The 19407-nt window shown below is 36.2% G+C and overlaps 1 protein-coding gene across 9 annotated transcripts in view; it reads right to left on the reverse strand.

The window, feature by feature from the left end:
• The window catches only part of DLG2 (discs large MAGUK scaffold protein 2), a 1243318-nt gene that overhangs the window by 756551 nt on the left and 467360 nt on the right, over window positions 1–19407 (reverse strand). For 3 of the 9 annotated variants that reach the window (XM_028126805.1, XM_088018007.1, XM_088018005.1), the window contains exon 1: window positions 6871–6975. The exons of the other annotated variants lie outside the window; for them this stretch is intronic. In XM_028126805.1, the coding sequence (XP_027982606.1) occupies window positions 6871–6975 (105 nt within the window). Of the gene's footprint in view, window positions 1–6870; window positions 6976–19407 lie in introns of those variants that run through there. 9 annotated transcript variants of the gene reach the window in all.

Raw genomic sequence — 19407 nt, forward strand, 5'->3', positions numbered from 1 at the left:
TCTGAACACTACCTGTTTTTCTGCTCTGTAACAAAACTGTTGTGGGTCCTATTTTTGCAATTATTGGAGTGGGTAGGGAAAGTGGAAGTGGCAGAGAATGGGCTTTACTCTGTTGTACAGTAACAGATATCTGCACTGATACCCACTGTGGTGAGTCCACATAAACATGGTACAAGGAGCAACAATGCACCTGGCATGAATTTTTCATGGACTCGAGATGCCTATGCACAGGAATCACAAGACCAGCAGTCAAAGAAAATGCAAACTGCACAAGTGAGGAAGATAAAAAAGATAGCAAGTTCTTGCTTTTTTGTTAAAAAACAAAAGCAACAATCTCATTCCACTTTACCAGAAATCTGCAAATGTTCATGCAGTCCCAGGCGGTTGCAATTATTCAGGTCGCTTCTGATGTAGTTATTTCCCACCCCCTTCGGTTGAGTATCTCTATAGATTAAGTGTCATCTTTGTTCCCTTACTAATAGGAATTCCATTAATAGCCTTGTTCATATTCTTCAGGAGGAAATAGACTAAAAACTGGGGTATTACTAGACAGAAGTGTGAAGTGAGCCTAGGAGGAATGAAACAGAGAAATGAATCCGACATGATTGAGGATGATGAGTCAAGTAATATTTAGAATCCAAAAAGGACAAAACACACTTGGAACACCATGTACTAGGACTGAAACTCATCATTGAGCAAATCCTATTTAGAGCTGACCTAAGCTTACAGTGTCTCAAAGTCAACAACCAAGGACCAGAGACAGGGCCTGTGGAAGTGATAGTGGGGCCAAGGAGACAGGCTTTAAGGAAATATTCCAGACAAGAAGCATTATTCCTCATTATCATCCCATTGCTGCCTAAGTTCTCACATTTCAAGTATTAATCAGCTAGCCCATGCAGGTTTATTGAGCGAACATCATATTTAAGGCACTATAGTTGGAACTGCAGAAAGTAGGTAGAAGAAGCACATGGTTTTGCCCTGTAAGGAGTTTACAGTGTCATGTAAAAATAAGAGAAATCCCTCAAATTTTTGTAATACAAAGCCAAGCAATATCACAAGAGAAATAGAGGCAAAGTCTCATGGTGGGTGTGAAAGAGAAAGGCAGGTGGGATTAAGGTGAGAAGGCCTGGGTTCTCTCCTGGTCTTACCACCTGTATGATATTAAACAAGGTACCTGACCCTCCCTGATCTAAAATGGAGATGATAATATTGGGGCTGTTTCCTGTTGGTATTGTGATGATTAATAAGAAAGACTAGATTAAAGCAGTGTGTGAGCACATTCTCTACTCTTATTTTTCTTCAGGGAGTGTTAATCAGGGTTGAAATAATGAGGGAGAAGACACAGAAGTCTTGGGAAAGGTGATGTGAGTTAAATCTTAAATGATGGAACCTCACCTTTCAAGCCTGGTGTACTCAGCTGATTTGCTTGCCTTTTCTTCGGCTTTTGTTCTGCTCTTTCTCGTAGGGCTAGTTCCTGTCCCTGGCCTAACTAGCCCTTGCCTTCGTGAAGGTTCTCTGGTTGTAAAGAATAGAAAGCCACTGACAGTAGCTTAAGCAAAATCTGAACTATCAAGTTGAACGGACAGGAAGCATTGCAGGTTAACCAGCTGATGAATAGGAATTAAGGACTGGGGATTTCGAGAGACCCAGGAGACCATAGTCCCCTCTGCCAGTCTCTCACTGTTCCTATCAGGCTCATTTCTTTCAGTATCTTTCTTAGGGACCATGTGGTTTCTCATCTCCTTTTCTCTTTCTACATTTCTTTCATATCTGTACATAAGCTATCTCTGTGTCTCTAGGTCTATGCCCTCACCTACAGGCACAGTTAACCTGCAGGCCAGGATGTATGTAGTAAGGGTAATGAAGCTGGGTGTCTGCAAATCATCTCTTTTTTCCACTGGAGATTCTCTTCAAAGACTCCAGGGCCTACATCTGAGCCCAAATTATTCAGTGACTTCTTGTTGTCCCTGACCTGCTTGCCTGGTGCTCAAAGAGGAAGATCAGGACTCGGGGAAAGTTGATAACTAGCCCTCATTCCACACTGCTTTTCTATGCCTCAGGGCCTTTGTACCTACTCTTCCATCCTTTCTTATCGCCTTCACTTGCTTTAAAAGCATCTCAACACTTCTTTTTTCAATCTTCTTTCATCATATTTCGCTTTCAATCTAGGCAGATTGATCACTCACCTTCCTGCATCTACTGTGGCTTGTGCATTCCTTGAGACTGCTGCTCCTATCACACTAGGTTGCAACCGGTTTAGTCTTAGTGGTTTTCACCTTCTTCTAGTGAACCCATTAAGAAATGAGTTCTGAGAAACAAACTGAGGACTCTAGAGGAGAGGGGAGTGGGGGGATGGGTTAGCCTGGTGATGGGTATTAAAGAGGGCACGTTCTGCATGGAGCACTGGGTGTTATATGCAAACAATGAATCATGGAACACTACATCAAAAACTAATGATGTAATGTATGGTGATTAACATAACATAAAAAAAAAAGAAATGAGTTCTGGAGTCACATAACTAGTTTTCAAAGGTCCAGTCTTTCCATTTACTAGCTATGTGATAATGGGAAAGTCACTTAACCTCTGTAGGCTTTGTAAAATAGAGAGGATAGTGCCCACATCAGAGAATTGTTGACAGAATTGGGTGAACTAATGTGTGAAGTGCTTAGAACAGTACACAACATAAAACAGGTGCTCAATAAATACTCTCACTTTTATACTACAAGTACCAAGCCCAGGATGTGTCAGACAGGATGTACTAATTGTTTGCTAGGGAAATGCATGTAGTTTAGGACTACAAAATGTTTTCGAAAGAATATTTTATTCCATTTGTCTTGCTTGCTGAGTTTTTGCAAAATATCTACAGTTGCTATACTATTATAATAGATGTGTATCTATCTGGGTATGCATATGTACAATAATGAATTGCAACTCTGAGAAATGCTATGAACAGCACTCATAGGATAGCATCAAAGTGTGCAATACAGATATATATGTAATTGTTTATTTAATGTTTGTCTCTACCCCTAAAATGTAAATGTCCTTGGGGCAGGTTTAAGCTTGTCCTATTTATTGCTACAAGCTCAGTCATATTATACAGTTTTCAGATGCATAAAAAGTTAATAAATATTGGTTGAATAAATGAGCAGATGGAAAAATGGACCACATTTATGCAATTAGGCAATGCCTTTGCTGTTCCCTCCACTCGAAGGTCTTCTTCCTCCATCATCACTGCATGCCAATATTCTATTTAACCTTTAAAATCTAGCTGATACTCTTCTGTGAAACTCACCCCTTTCCTTAATTCTTACGGTAATTCATGGATACTTAGGGCACTCAACACTTAGTATCTGGTGTTAAAGTCATCTGTGTATCTGTTTGAAAAAAATTTCTCATGAGCAGAACTCTGAGTAGGTTTCATCAGGGTTCTCCTAACTGATTCATCTTAGTATCTCTCCCAACGCTCATCAAGCTGCATGACATCCACATTAGACAAAATTAAAACACAGTGACTAGCAGCATAAAGAAAATCAGCTTTGTTCATTGCAGCAAGAAACAGTGGGGTGCCACTTGGGCAAAGGGTAATGAAATGTCTCTTCCAAAGTGATAGTGTCATAAAAGTTAAAGTGTACCTTCAGGTCCTTATCCTGTGTTTGGACTATGCCTGGAACATAGCAGGAGCTCAATAAAAGATGAGTGAAGTGAATGAACTAATAGTGAATAGAAACACAGGTCAGTCTCTATGAAAAGAACTACTAATTATGGGACTGTTTTTATAAGCATATCCATTCACTTGAGTAATAAAACAATAAAATCTTTGATTTACCTGGACCCCAAAGATACTGAATGTCTAGAAGGATGTGCTTACAGCTCCAATGATGGAACCAATTTACAGGACTCAAGAGAGAGCTTTTTATCCTTCATCCATCTAATAAATATTTACAACTTACGTTGGCTGGCACTTATGCTGAAGATATGGGAAATTCCAAGTTGCTGTTCTAAACGCAGTGCTCTTGGGTCAAGTAGATGAATCTGCTTGATATTCCAGATTTGCTGTCCACCTCATCATTACAAGTAATGATCTATTATATGACATCAAATACTGGAGCATTGAAAGACTTCATGGACTAGTGGTTTCCCTGTTTGTGTAGACTATTTGGGACAATTACATTCTCCAGGTATCAGCTGCTTTAAGTTTCCTTTCACCAAGATAAACTTTAGGCTGTATGGGCAGATTCTCTGGGGCTGATTGTATTATGACTTGAGATTTTATGTCGGGTTTATTATTAGTTCACTGAAGTGCACTGACTGAAAAACTCTTTGTATTCTATAGCTTATTGTGTGTGCGAGACATGGTCCAGATCATGTCTAATTCTAATGATGTGTTAGAAATACACACTTACAGGATATGTACAAACAACATTTATATGTTTGTGAAGTTTTCAGGTCAGGTGTCCTAAGATAGCTACATAAAATGTGTCTACATTTCCTAGACATTATTCATTTCCAGTATTTTATTTTAAAAGAGAACCAGTTTTATTTCAAAGGAGGTAACTGATTAAATCAATATACTCTGTCATTTCCTAATATGCTTAATACATAATAGCAAATATATGTATTTTTGGAATTTATTTGTATATCCCAAATAATGAAGGGTAACATTAGGCAAGAATATCATGCATCCATGCATGTATGTGTGTGTGTATATGTGTGTGTGTCTGTGAGTGTATGAAATACATTATCACTGGGTTTAAAAAGTGCATAATGTATGAAATACAGTTTTTCTTCTGAGACCTAAATTTCATCTTCTGACAAAAAGTAAACTGAGGCTCAATTTAAACAGATTTATTTCCAACTTATAGTAATATTTTAGTAATAGCTATGTTTTCTAAAAGCAGTCCTCATAAAATTGTGATGATAAAATGATATATTTAATGCAAGACTTAGAAAAAAATTGAGAAGATTTGAGAGATTGACAAATTCTTAATATCTTCAAAAAAGATTTAGAGGAGTCAAAATGAAGGAAACCTGAATAAAACTTGGAAATATCTGTGCATGTGTGCAGTAGAGGGGATGAGGAACAGACACACAAGAATGGAAGCAAGAGTGGCCCATGGACTATGGGAATTGAATCGAAGGCTATTTTTTCCCACAAGGCTCTATGCCCTGCATTAACACATTTCTGTTCCCACCATCACTCCATTGCAATGCTTTAGTCAAGTTTTAGTGTTTTCTCCAGATGGATTTAAATAGAAATAATTTTATGAGGTCAGTATAGAAAAAGCTGTTGACGAAAACCACTGTGTATTAACTGGAAATGTTAGAATTGGAGATTTGTTATTTGATTTCATTTCTCAAGTGCTCACCAAGCACCCTTGTTGTGCTAGGCACTGTGCTAGACCCCGAGGATATATGTGTCCTCTATTTAGGGAGCTCAAAACAGGAAAATAAGAAAACAAACACGTAAGTGTTAGTTTCTTCCTTCAACTTACTTTCCTTTTCTCTTTGACTCTAAGAAATTACAATATAAGAGAGAAGAAAACACTTGTAATAAAATATGTTAGGTGATAAAGTGGAGGTGCATGCAAGGAACCTAGAAGGGAGAAAATAATTGCCTGGCTAGAGAAAACTCCACAATTAGGTGATACTAGCTTCACAAAGAGTATCATACTTTCCTTGATGAAGCCAAGGAATAACAGTTTAATAAAGACAGGAGAAGCAAACTATACACATCGGATTTCAGTTCAATGTAGAATCATTATAACTTAATCTGATTTAGAGAGCTTTTCACCATTAGTTTTTAAATTCCTTGCAAAAATTATGCTTTATGTCTTTAACAATCAAGATCAATTACAGAGATCCAACTAGAAAATAGTACTCCATGAGAAGAACTTTAAATGTAGCACAGCCTTTGAAACACTTCGGTGATTCCCAAGTTACAGAGAAAAATATAATGACACCTAACTTCAGTCAGTTGAAAATAACTTGAACTTCAAAGAAGATTTATTCCCACTATGGATAGAGGTATGTCTCGAGTTTCTATGTCAGAAATAATGTTTTTCTTGAGAGATTCCAAATAAATTTTAGCAGAGACTAATTGTTGAGAGTGCTCATTATTTCTTAATTCCTTTATTCTTAATCCTTTAAAACAGATCAAATTAAAGAATCAAAAATTTTAAAACTCTTCTTCCAAGTCCCATTTACCTCATCTCCACGCATCTGATGTAGATAGCCTGGTTCCTCTGGTTAAATAATTATAAGCACAAACATTATTTCTGCAATATATAACACAATGATACTGACTTCTAATTCATTTTATATAACTATATATTTTATCAGCTATACTCAAAAATTTCTAAATAGTGAATCACTGCTTTACTAAGGGAATAGCCACGCTTTTCAGGAGAGATTTTAAGGTGGATTTTACTTGGATAAGCAACCAAAGTGTAAGAACTAACTTTTGGATTCTTGATCTATGTATCAAACCTACTGCAAAAGATATTCAAACCATTCTAAGGAGTTCTGGGGGAATTAACCAAGAAATATGTACTGTAAGTTATATCAAATTTTAATATAAGAAATATAATCCTGTTCCCTTTCTTTAGTACATGTTACTTGTAGAAACTACTTTCTTTAGGGGGATGAGTTTGCTTGCACCACTGTTTACTCTTTCTCATTGATCAATGTCTGGCCATATTAAGAATTCAGACTTCATACTGAGAAAGACAGATATATATTTATCCCAAACAAGAGCTACAGAGAAGATACCACATCTTTAAATGCATATAATACGCCATTTATCTACAGCTATAAAAGGAAAAAGAAAAAGAAAAAAAAATCTTTAGGAGAATAAAAGGAAATTTTCCTTACCGGAATGAATGCATGTTGCATAGCTTGTTCGCATTGTTTTAAGGAAGCAATAGTATCCCACAAAAGCTGATAATTTTCAGCCCGGGAAGCACTTGGCCGTTGCATAGCGAAAGCTAGTAACACTCAAACTGAGCTCAAAGAACCCAGTTGAAGAAGGAAAAAACCCTGCAGATCTGTTACATAAACTTCTTAATTAGATCTGCTACACAAACTGCTATCTTAAGACTTAAAAAAAAAAAAGTTAATCAGAACATTTCTTTTGGGGGATAACTGGGCATGACTTGAACAGAGACAGATGTTTTCATTGGGAAGGATTTTCGTTCCCACACTTGTGAAAAGCAATCCCATCAATGTTCCCCTGTCTTCACACGGGTCTGGCGAAACTGCACATACCATAAGTGTGTGGGGGGAAAGAAGTAGGAGGGAAAGAGATGTGAAAAAATATTTCTACCAGAAGATTTGGGTGGCAGGCCATGAAGGTAGAATTTGAGTAGCTTGTGAAAAGTATTAAAATTGATGGGAGTGGGTTACATACACACATATATGTTCATATGCAGGTGTCTACACTTGTCTGGGCTGTGTGAGAAATCCAATTATATACATTCATTCTCACAGTGTTATTTAATATGTCCAAACTCTTTTCTCACTTTAGTTAAGATCTAGACATGGCATTTTCATCTATGGAGTATTACTGCCTTTGTTAACTACAGAGTTGTGTATCTGGAAGTATCCCTAAAGACTAGTCACAAGGTTCCTACGTATAAGATGCAGTCAATTATTTATCTTAAAATTTAAAAGCCATTAGAAGACCTTTCTGTTGTTTTATGTATTAGAGAAAAATCACATTTATTTGTCATTCTAAGTAGAATTCTCATAATTAATGTCGGGAGAATTGAGCCTTTAAATAGTCTTGGGACCACAGAGTGGTCTGCACAGAATCGGAACATGTTAATTCCAGAGAAATTGGTTACACACTTTAACAACAGAAAGGGCAGTATAAAGCACTAAATAAAATCTGGATAGCAGAATACAGTGACATATTCTGAATGTTTCTTCACCTAAGACAGGAGCCCACAAAATAAACTGAGGATCTACTAGCCCCCTGTAGTCTCTGTGGGATTGTTGAGTTGGGGGTAATGCATCTTGAAAGAAGGTGCTGAGCACTCAGAAGTTCCAAAGGAATCTATACTCAGAGCTAGTTATACAGCCAACAGGGAGAACATGTATTCAAGCATTTCTAGAGGTAAGGGGTAAACTGAGGGCAATACATAATATAGAAAATGAAGTTGTGCTTTTTAATTGACCTAGAAAATCTAAGGAGTACAAAACAAGGTACAAGTTAAAGGAAACAGTTTGATGACATAAATGAAGGATTTTTGCTGTGTTATTTTTAGAAGAGCTGCATGATTTGGGTTACCTAGTTTTTCTGCATTTATGTCTTGGTGATGACAGATTAATTCATGAAAATGACCTTGTGGTGTGAAAAATCTCAAAGGCTGAGGGCCTTTTATCTCAATTAGTTTCCAATTTTTATTGAAGGAATTAGAAGTAGAATTGATCTTCCAAAATTTCTACCTGGGCTAATTTGTAGGAAGATTATTTTTCCTTAATATCTCATGAATATACACCATAAGGCTATTGCCATTAGTTTATTTTTCAATATCAATTCAACCAACCTTCTCTTTTGCTCATTCATGGTGTTCTTCTGTTCAGTTCACACCCACAGTCCCTCCTCTGCCTTCATTCCTGCCCTTAGACTCTCCCATCTGCCCCAGCCACATGCTTCTTTCTCATGCACTGTCGACCAGCGAGCCCACAACTTCCAGAAAATATTCCTTCACTAGTAAATGTTCTGTATTTCTTAGCAAACAACAGGAAAATAAAAAAAGTTGCTTTGTAAGTTATCCTCCAAAATTTTCCAGCCAATCCTTTCTGAATTCTTTGAGCCAATATTTACCATTATTTCAGTCCCCAGCTGGATCTTCTATCCTACCTTGTACTTCCTCTACCTCTTATTCATCGGGTCCCTTCATTCTTTCATTTAAGCAGCATGTCCTAAAAGATCCTCCTTTACTTACTCTTTAGAAAAAATGTAGATAATTTGCAGTCTACACATAGGAACTCTACATAAACATTCATTCAATCATTGATCCGATAAACACATTAAGCACCTCTTGTGTGCTACACTTTTTGATTGTACTATGGACAAATGAATATATCAGATGTTGAATCTGTCTGTAAGGAGCTTAAAGTCTAATTGAAGGGATGATACATGGAGTGAATACCAAAAAGCCAGGGGTTAATGCCATAAAAGAGGTAGCACAAACTATTTACAAAACAATGAAAAAGGAAAAAAAATATCCATTGGGGAAATTAGGGAAGCCTCATGGAAGATGTAACACTTTGCTAGAGGCTGAAGTTAGGGTAAAATTTGGACATGCAGAGATAGATAAGGGACATTCCTGAGGAAGGAAAAGTAGAACAAAAGCAGAGTGGGAAATTAGAGTTCATTACTGGTTGGTTTGGAAGGAACATGACAGTAAGAGACCTTAATAGTAAGATTTATACCAGAGCCAAAGCTACTCTTAAATGCAAACTCAGTAGCTTCCTATTCATAATGCTAACCAATCTTAGCGCTAACCAATTTTTAGAGCATCGATGTGCATAAATTCAATGAAACTCTTTTTAAACCATGAGGTGGTAAATTCCATATATTTATTCCCCAATTTTTACGTAGGTGCATAGGCATATTTTTGGAGGCTTTAGGTGGCTTGATTATTTAGGTCATATTACATATTTAATGAGTTAGCTTTCATTAAGGACCCATAACATGTTTTATACTCATGCCCAATCACTGTTGTAAGTTCTGTGATCTATTACTTTCAACGCTCAAGTGGAGTACACCAGGAATCTTACCTGACCAAATATTTGACTTAACAACTTGGCTCAGATTAACAAACATTTATTGAGCTCTACTATATGCTCAGCACTGTGCTGGAAACAAAGAATGCAAAGATAAATGTATTTCAAGCCTCTGTTTCTTTTCAACTACTTTTCAATGTGCATTTGCCCCTGCCCACAAAGTAGAGTGTACATATTTTCATCCTGTTAACACAATGCCTGATATGTAATGGCTACCATTTTTCTGTTAAACACAGTCACTAAGCCATATGCCCATCATATCTAAATATATTTACATACTCTAAATTAGATTACAGGCCTTAGAATGTCTAAAAATACCTTTTGTACGGTGGTATTACCATGCCCAGACAAGTCTGCATTTGAATGCTTTCTGTTGGTGGTTGGTTAAAATATAACTTCATGACAATTCTACTTCCAGTAAAAATGGAGTAACAGGGCTTGGATTTATACTCTGGTCTGAAACAACCAAAAAATGGAACAAAATATATGAAACAATGAATTTTAAATAGGGATATCAGCCAACAAAGAACAGTGAACTCTGAGGGATAGGAAACAAAGTAACTCCTGTGACTTCCCCATTTACAACCTTGAATAGCCAGCCACATTGCAGGGGACCCAGCTGAAACCCAACGAACTTGCAGAGTTGAGGAGCTAGAGTTGGTTTTCTGGAGAGACCAAAGTGATGAGGAGAAACAGACACATCTATAATTATTGGAGCTTTAAAAATCCTAAATAATTAATAGAATAAAAATACAGAAATTTGTAAGGATACAGAAACCCTTTATAAAACCATCCATCAATTCGAGAACACTCCACCCCACAACAGCAAAATATACATATTCTTTCCAAGTACTCATCGAATATTTACCAAGATAGACCATATTCTGGACCATAGTCAAATTTCAATAAATTTAAAGGGAGTCAGGTCAAAGTAAGTATATTCTCTGACCACAGTGAAATTATGTTAGAAATCAAAGTAAAACAATCTCAGGAAAGTCTTAAAATATTTGGAAACTAAATAAAACACATAAATAACTCACTGGCTAAAGAAAAAATTTAAAAAATAAAGAAATTAGTATGTATTTGAACTGAATGAAAATAAAACCACAACATATCAAAATTTGTTGGATACCCTTAAAGACAGAATTAAGGGAACATAAAGAGCACTAAACATCTACATTTAAAAGAAAAAAGATCTCAAATTAATGATCTCAGCTTGGACTTTTTACAACTAGAAAAAAGATAGCAAACTATAAAAAAACACAAAAGAAGCAAAAGAAAGGAAATAAAAAGGATCACAAGAGAAAGTAAAGAAAATCAATGAAACTAACAGCTGGTTCTTTGATAATATCAATAAAATTGAAATGTTCTAATGAGGGATGAAAAAGAGAAGAAATATATTATCAAAATCATGAATGAGAGGGCGCCTGGGTGGCTCAGTTGGTTAAGCGACTGCCTTTGGCTCAGGTCATGATCCTGGAGTCCCCGGATCGAGTCCCACATCGGGCTCCCTGCTCAGCGGGGGTCTGCTTCTCCCTCTGACCCTCTTCCCTCTCGTGCTCTCTATCTCTCATTCTCTTTCTCTCAAATAAATAAATAAAATCTTTAAAAAAAATCATGAATGAGAGAGGTAGTAGCATCACTACAGGTCTTATAGCTATGAAAGAATCAGTAAAAAAATATCATAAATGACTTTATGCCAACAAATTTGAAACCTTAGATGAAATGGATGAATTCCTTGAGAAATATAAATTACCAACACTCACTCAAGAAACATAAGTAACATAATAGTCATTCCATATACCTATTAAAGATATTGAATTTATAATTAAAAACCTATCACCAAGAAACTCCAGCCCCAGATGCCTTCCCTGATGAATTCTAGCAAGCATTTAAGGAAGAAATAATAATGTTATACAAACTCTTTCAGAGAACTGAAGAGGAAAGTATACATTCCAACTTGTTTTTTGGGGGCCAGATTACCCTGGTTCCAAACCAGATGAAGATATTACCAGCAAAGCAAATACCCATGTGCCCTCATGAATTTATATATATATATATATATAAATTTTGCATATATATGATATATATAAAATTTATCAAAATTTTGATATATATATAAATTTTGCATATATATGATATATATACAAAAATTCTAAACAAAATTTTAGTAAATTAAATCCGGCAACATATAAAAAGGCATGCATTATGACCAAGTAGGTTTAACCTTGAAAACAACCCAATACAATCCATGATATTATTTTTCTTGACACAAACAAGCAAACAACCATATGATCATCTCAGTAGGGGCAAGAAACAAAATTACACAAAATTCAATATCCATTCCTGTCTTAAAAAAAAAAAACTCTCGGGACAAGATAGGGATGTCTTTTTTTTTTTTTTTTTGTATTTATCTTTTTTTTTTAAATTTTTTTATTGTTATGTTAATCACCATATATTACATCATTAGTTTTTGGTGCAGTGTTCCATGATTCATTGTTTGTTCATAACACCCAGTGCTCCATGCAGAACGTGCCCTCCTTAATACCCATCACCAGGCTAACCCATCCCCCCACCCCCCTCCCCTCCAGAACCCTCAGTTTGTTTTTCAGAGTCCATCATCTCTCATGGTTCGTCTCCCCAGATAGGGATGTCTTTTCCTACCACTTCTATTCAGCATTATCTGTGAGGTTCTAGTCAGTGCACAGGTCAAGAACTAAACATTGGAAATGGAGAAATAAAAGTGCCTTTCTTTCCATATGGCATAATTGTCTATGTAGAAAATCTTGTGGAATCTAAAACAAACTCTGGAATTTATAAATGACTTCAACAAGATTTCAGAATACAAGATAAATATATAAAGATCAATTGTATTTCTCTATATTAGCATTAAGTAAATGCAAATTGAAATAAAAAACAATACCATTTATAAGATAAAAATATAAAATACTTAGGAATAAATGGTATATAACATGTGCAAACCATGTACAGTGAACAACACAAACCTTTCCTGAGAGAAATTGAGGACATAAAAATGGAGAGATGTACCATGTTTCTGGGTAAGACTACTCAATATTGTTAAGATATCATATTCTGAAATTTGATTTACAGATTCAATGCAATGCAATCTGAATAAAAACCCCAGTAATGTTATTTGTATGTTTGCTTATTTGTTTGTCCTGGAAAAACTGCCAAGCTGATCCAAAAATTATATAGAAATTCAAAGAATATAGAATAGCCAATAACAACTTTGAGAAGGAAAAATAAAATTTCAGAAAAAGTACTACCTGTTTTCTAGTCTTATTATAAAGTTAAGGTAATCAAAGCAATGTGGCATTGGCATAAAGATAAATAAATATACCAACGAACAGAATAGAGACTCCAGGAATTGAACTACACATCTATAGACAACTGATTTTCAATAGAAGTGCAAAGAGGATTCAATGGGGAAAAGGTCTTTTCAACAAATGATGTTGAAACAACTGTATATCTATATGCAAAATAGCAAACTTTGATGTATGCCTATCTTTAAAAATTAACTCAGATTATAGACCTACATGTAAAACCTACATTAAACTAAGAAAAAAGTAGAAGAAAATCTTTGTGACTTTAGGTTTGATGCAGTAACAACAGCACAACCATAAAAGAACAAACTGATAAACTGTACATCATCAAATTTAAGAATTTCCATTTTTTGAAAAATATTGATAAGACAAGGAAAAGACAAGCCACAGAATGGAAGCAAAATTTATAGACTATCTAATCTAGGATTTCTAATCTATCTAATAAAGGATTTTTTTAAATATATAAAGAACTCTCAAAACTCAATAATAAGGAAAGAAACAATCCAATTAAAAATAAGCAAAACATTTTAACAGAAACTTCACCAAAGAAAATATACATGTATTAAATAAGCATGTAAAAAGATGACCGACATCATTATTTAGTAGACAAATAAAGAGTAAAACTACAATGAGATACCACTCTACTCCTACTAGAATGGCTAATATTAAAAAAAAAAAAAAGACAGACTATCCCTGGGGTTGGCGAAGATGGGGAAGACTGAAAGGCTCTTACATCGCTGGTGGGAATGAGAATGGAACAAGTTCTTTGGAAACAGTACAGTGGTTTTTGTTGTTTGTTTTTGTTTTTAAGTTAAACATACACCTACCATATGATTAAACTATTCTAGGTATTCACCCAAGAAAAATGAAAGCATATGTCCATTCAAAGACTTGTACACAAATATTTATAGCAGCTTTATTAGTAATAGCAAAACACTAGACCAATATCAACAGATGAATGCATAAACAAATTGTGAAAGATGAATGAAAATGAATGAACTATTGGTACATACAACACATGAATGAATTTCAAAATAATCATGCTGAATCAAACAAGACAGAAAGAGTATGTAATGTTTAATCCCATTTACAGAAAATTCTAGAAAATGCAAACTAATCTATACTGACAGGAGAACCTGGGAATGAGGAAGTAAAGAAGGTGGGGGGAAGGAAATGGATGGAGAGATTACAAGGGGGCATGAGGAAACTTTTGAGGGTGAAGGATAAGTTCATTATCTTGAACGGATGGTTTCATAGGTCAAAATTTATCAAATTGTATGTTTTAAATATCTTCAGATCATTGAATATTAATTATACTTCATTGAAGCTATTTTTAAAAATTTCTTTAAAAGTTCCTAGAAAAACCAGCAGAAAGTCTTACTCTACTGGGTTTTCCCCCATGTGACAATCTCTGTCACCATTTAATGTTACAAACCTCTAGTTTGATCTATCTCCCACAGGAGGGGAGAGGATTAGAAAGCAATGACTTTTTAGTAGGAAGGGAAACAAAATAAATGGACAAGTTTAATCAGAAAAAAGGGCCAAGATTTCATATGCAGGGGCCTTATTCTTAGTTATGATTCTTGCCCTAATTAGCTGTAAGATCTTAGATTGTTTATTTTGGTTTGACAAGCTTCTATTATTCATCTATAAAATGAAAAGCTTAGATTCAACAATCTCTTGTGTCTTTCAGAGCTATAATTCAGTGATCTGTGAATATATTTTAATCCTCAGTAATCCCATTTTTCCTCTTAAAATAAGCACTAACAGATATGCCCTTAAATTTAGCAAAGATATCTCATGTAATTTTGAATTATGCATTATGTCATGCATGCTGATAATCTCTCTCTAGTAAGACAGTAAGCTCTCTTAAGGGTAGGATCCTCCATCTTAAAATTTCTGGCTTCCCTGTCACATTTAAAGTTCAGAGCTTACATTATTGTAGTGACATTATAACTGATATTAAAATTTTAAGAATAGAAATTTACTGTTTTACTTCTTAAAAAACTATTTTCCCTTGCAGCATCCTTCTCATCCCCGTGAAGATACTATTCTCAATTTACAGATAGACAGAGAGGCTAATGTAACTTGCTTTAACACTTACTAGCTATGTTACCTTGGACAGGTTACTTGTTTTTTCTGCTTCAGTTTCTCATCTATAAAATGGAAATTATAACAGTACTTACCTTTTAGGATTAAATGAATTAATATTTGTAAATCTTCAGAGCAGAACCAGGCACACAGTAAGCACTATTATTAGTGTTTATGAAGTTAATCAATTTCATTTTAATTTATTAATGTATTTAATAAGAAATAAAAGGTAATAAGTAAGATCTACAATAAATCATATTTTTGACTCCATTTGCCCAGTAATCAGGAAATATTTAGGTAATTGCAGTTCACCTTTCCTGACTATCACGACATCTTAGTCTAAAGTATGTATCCTCCTAATGTTCTTTCCCCCTGAAACCTGATTGCTTCCTCAGAGTTCCCATCTTAATTTAAAATATATTTGTTTATTCACTTTATTTTTTATTTACTTATTTGAGAGAGAGAGAGTGGGGGAGGGCCTGAGGGAGAGGGACAGAGAGAATCTTAAGCATGCTCCATGCCCAGTTGCAGAGCCTGATGTGGGGCTTGATCTCACAACTCTTGAGATCATGACCTGAACTGAAATCAAGAGTTGGAAACTTAACCAGCTGAGCTCCCAAGCATCCCTATTCACTTTTTACTTCTAGTCTTCCCACTAAACTGTAGTTTCAGAGAAGAGAAGCAAATGTTCAGTAGCACAGTGCCTGGGATATGATGGGCTCTTTCAATGTTTGCTTGATATTATTACTAATGAGCCCTAAAATAGATAAAAGCTTACTAAAACTTCAGAAAACTTACGTTAGTATATTTACCATGTTCTTTTGTATTTTCAAAGATATATGATGAATTTGGCCACAGTTCTTATTATCAAAAAATTCACATGTGACCCATTTTCCCCTATTTAAGAGAGAATGACATGTCTTTTTTGATGGGCAAGACTCACATGACTGTACCAGGGTAAAAGGGCAAATGGACTTTTCCTGTGTGCAGTAGTATCCCAGAGGGCATGAAATGAACTATAGTATATAAAAATTCATATAGAATTTCAAAAATTCGTATAGTCACTATATATTCAGTCAGTCAGTCATACTTCAAAGGTGTTTAAGAGATGCAAGTGATTGTCATAGAGTACTATTCCCTACTCTCTGCTGAGTCTTTGGAATCACAAGTCCAGTACTTTAAGGGAAGAAAGCAAGTGATCCCAAAGAAGCTGACTAGAGCAAAGAGGACAATAGGTCTCCTTTGAACATAGTTCTATCAAACACTAGATCACAGCGCATTAACTCTTAGGGCAGGGTTAAGGCCAAGGTTAACCTGGATAGAACTATGAGGCAGATCAAATTTGTCTTCCTCATCTTCTTCCCCTTCAAGAGCCCTCACCTTTTCTCCTCTCCTCTGGACTCACCCAACAGAAGGAAAGCTACATGAACTCATTGATAGGCTGGTATTAAGAGTTTAATGTCTCTCCTCTACCTGCTTTCTTGACTCTTTTTGAGGGCAGGGGCCATTCTTATTCATCCGCTTATCCCCAGGCCCTAGCACACAGCCTAACATATAATGAGGGTTGGCACAGTTTGTTAAACAAATGGATGGACATGAAACGTACTGCACTTAATGTTGATGATGACAGGAATTCCTCATATTTATAGAGAACATTTTGCTGACAAAGCACATTCACAGCTAGGAAGTCTCTTCCCCCTTTACTTTTTACCCTCTCTCTATTCACTCAGTTAAATACTACTACATCAGGGGTGCCTGGCTGGCTCAGTCAGTAGAGTAACTCGATATCGGGGTAGTGGGTTCAAGCCCCATGTTGGGCCTAGAGCTTATGTAAAAAATAAATAAATAAATATTGGTACATCAATGGCTCCCTCATTTATAGTCTTGGCCAAGATTTCTCTCCTGAATTGCATATTCTACAGCCTGCTGGTCATCTCTCAGACTTACTGCCTTCAAAATCTGGGCTTTTATCCTCTTTCCTCCCCCTCAAATTTGCGTCTCTTTCATTTCCTTATCCAGTAAATCCCAGCTCCTTCCAGTTGGTTGTTTAAGCCATCGCAGGAACCCCCAATATCCACTTCATCATGACCCCTGGGCCTGACCGGCTCTAACCTTGCCCATCACCAGTGTCATCAGGCGCCCTTTCTCCCCTCTCTACGCTGCAGCCCCACCGGTCTGCTTCCAGTACGTAGAATATGATGAAGCTCATTCTCATGTCAGTTCCTATGCAAATGTTACTTTGCCTCAAATCTTCTCCCACCTCTTCTCCAGAATTCTCTCCCACTTATCTTTCAAATCTCAGTTCCACTGTGCATTGTAGGAGGCTTAGCAGCATCTTTGTCCTCTACTCACTAGATACCAATAGCACTCTCTTCCCCCAGTAGTAACACCCAAATAGATCTCCGGACATTGCCAAACTGGGGGGCTGAAATCTTATCTAGTTGAGAACCACTGTTCTAGACCCATCAGGGCATCCTGTCATAGCCTTTCATGGAACCTAGTTTATAAACCTCTTTCTTGTGACTTTTAGATTTTTGCTGGACTTCTAATTGAATGACCCCATTATGGACAGAAAAGAGTCCTTTTATTTATCATTGTATCACCTGTATGTACACTGTGTCTAGCATGAGATAGGTTCCCACTAAACATTTGTTGAATAAATGAATGGATTTGACTATCACAAAAACTACATGGAGTGTGTACAGGCACAATTAGCACTCGCCTTTCTAAACTGAGGAAACAGATAAACGGAATGGCTATATGATAGGCATGTGGATCACACCAGCAATAAATGGTAGATATAAGACTTGAACTTAGGTTTTTCCATGCTCAGGTCTTTTTGTCAGCATATATTATTTGATTGCCATTACCATGTTCTCATATTCTCAGATGCTTTCCCTCCCTCCCTTCCAAGTTTCCCAAAGCATTTTGTCTTTGTAGTCTACGCAACAGTAGTATACATCTCATTGTATTTCAAGGGCTGAGATGTCTAGGGCCTCACAGTGGCTTCCAATAATGCTGAACTCTGATGCTTTTGAAAACGCACAACATATTAAATATAGGAGGGAGGTGATTAGGGCTTTTCATGTTGAAATAGGAATGTGAGATGGAAAAAAATCAATAACTCCCCTGAGTGAATTTGGTTTTATGGTATTCTTAGCCCTGTGGTCCACTCTAGTAAAAAGGTTGGAAAGAAGTAATCACAAGACAGGTGAAGATAATGTGATTTTCTGTAGGCATTGCAGAACTGCTAACTAGAACATGAAAGAACTTATAAGGATGCCCAATTAAAGTTACCTTTATTTCCATGTTGCCTAAGTATAGCCAAGCAGAAACATCTCAGTTGGAAACAGAAAAATAAAAATTAATGACACTTTCAGTATGCCTATGCACCTCTGTTTTCCAAAGGTTTGACAGGCAAGATCCCTACAGCATAGTTACTCAATTTTTTTTGAATGGCCTAAGTGTGTGGATGGCCCGTGAAGAAGTGGCTGAGAGGGCAGGGCAGGCTGTACAGAGGTAAAGCTGACACTGAGGAGAGGAGCTGTGTTGGTGGGTTTTGTGATGTTAGAATTTCCTTACTGGCAGCACAGAGCTAGGGGTTGAAGTACTTTCACCTCTGCAAGCAATGCCTCTACTGTTTTATCTCTACACCGAGGCAGAGAGCATGGTTAAGGGTACAGGATCTGGAGTACTGGGCTAGAATCCTAGTTGGACTGCTTTTTAATTATATGACTTTGATCATGTTTCTCTGCACCCGGGGCTTCAGTTTCCTCTTCTATAAAATAGGTTTGATAATGGCATGTGTGTTGTATGGTCGTCATGTAAGTAAGTCAATTGAGTAAGTCAATTCATGTGACCAGCATGAAATATAGGCTCAATAAACAATCATTAGCTATAATTTTTTAAATATACCTATTTCTGTGTCTATGTAACACAAAGTTCTATCCATATGTCCTATATTTATCATCTCACTAGTTCATAAGCACCTCAAGAACCTAATCTCCACTGCACTTTCATCATTGTGTAAGTATCTCATTTGATATTTAAAAAAATCCTATGAGGCTAGGATAATTTTATCCATTTTACAGACAGGAAGCTGAGACCCAGATGACTGGAATGTGCCAAGGATTATGCAGTTAGATAGTGACAGGGCCAGGGCTAGAGCATTGGTCACCTT

This window comes from Eumetopias jubatus, unplaced genomic scaffold (assembly GCF_037043125.1).
Source record: "Eumetopias jubatus isolate StellerSeaLion01/CBP00866 unplaced genomic scaffold, mEumJub1_p1.0 scaffold_13, whole genome shotgun sequence".
Lineage (NCBI taxonomy): Eukaryota > Metazoa > Chordata > Mammalia > Carnivora > Otariidae > Eumetopias > Eumetopias jubatus.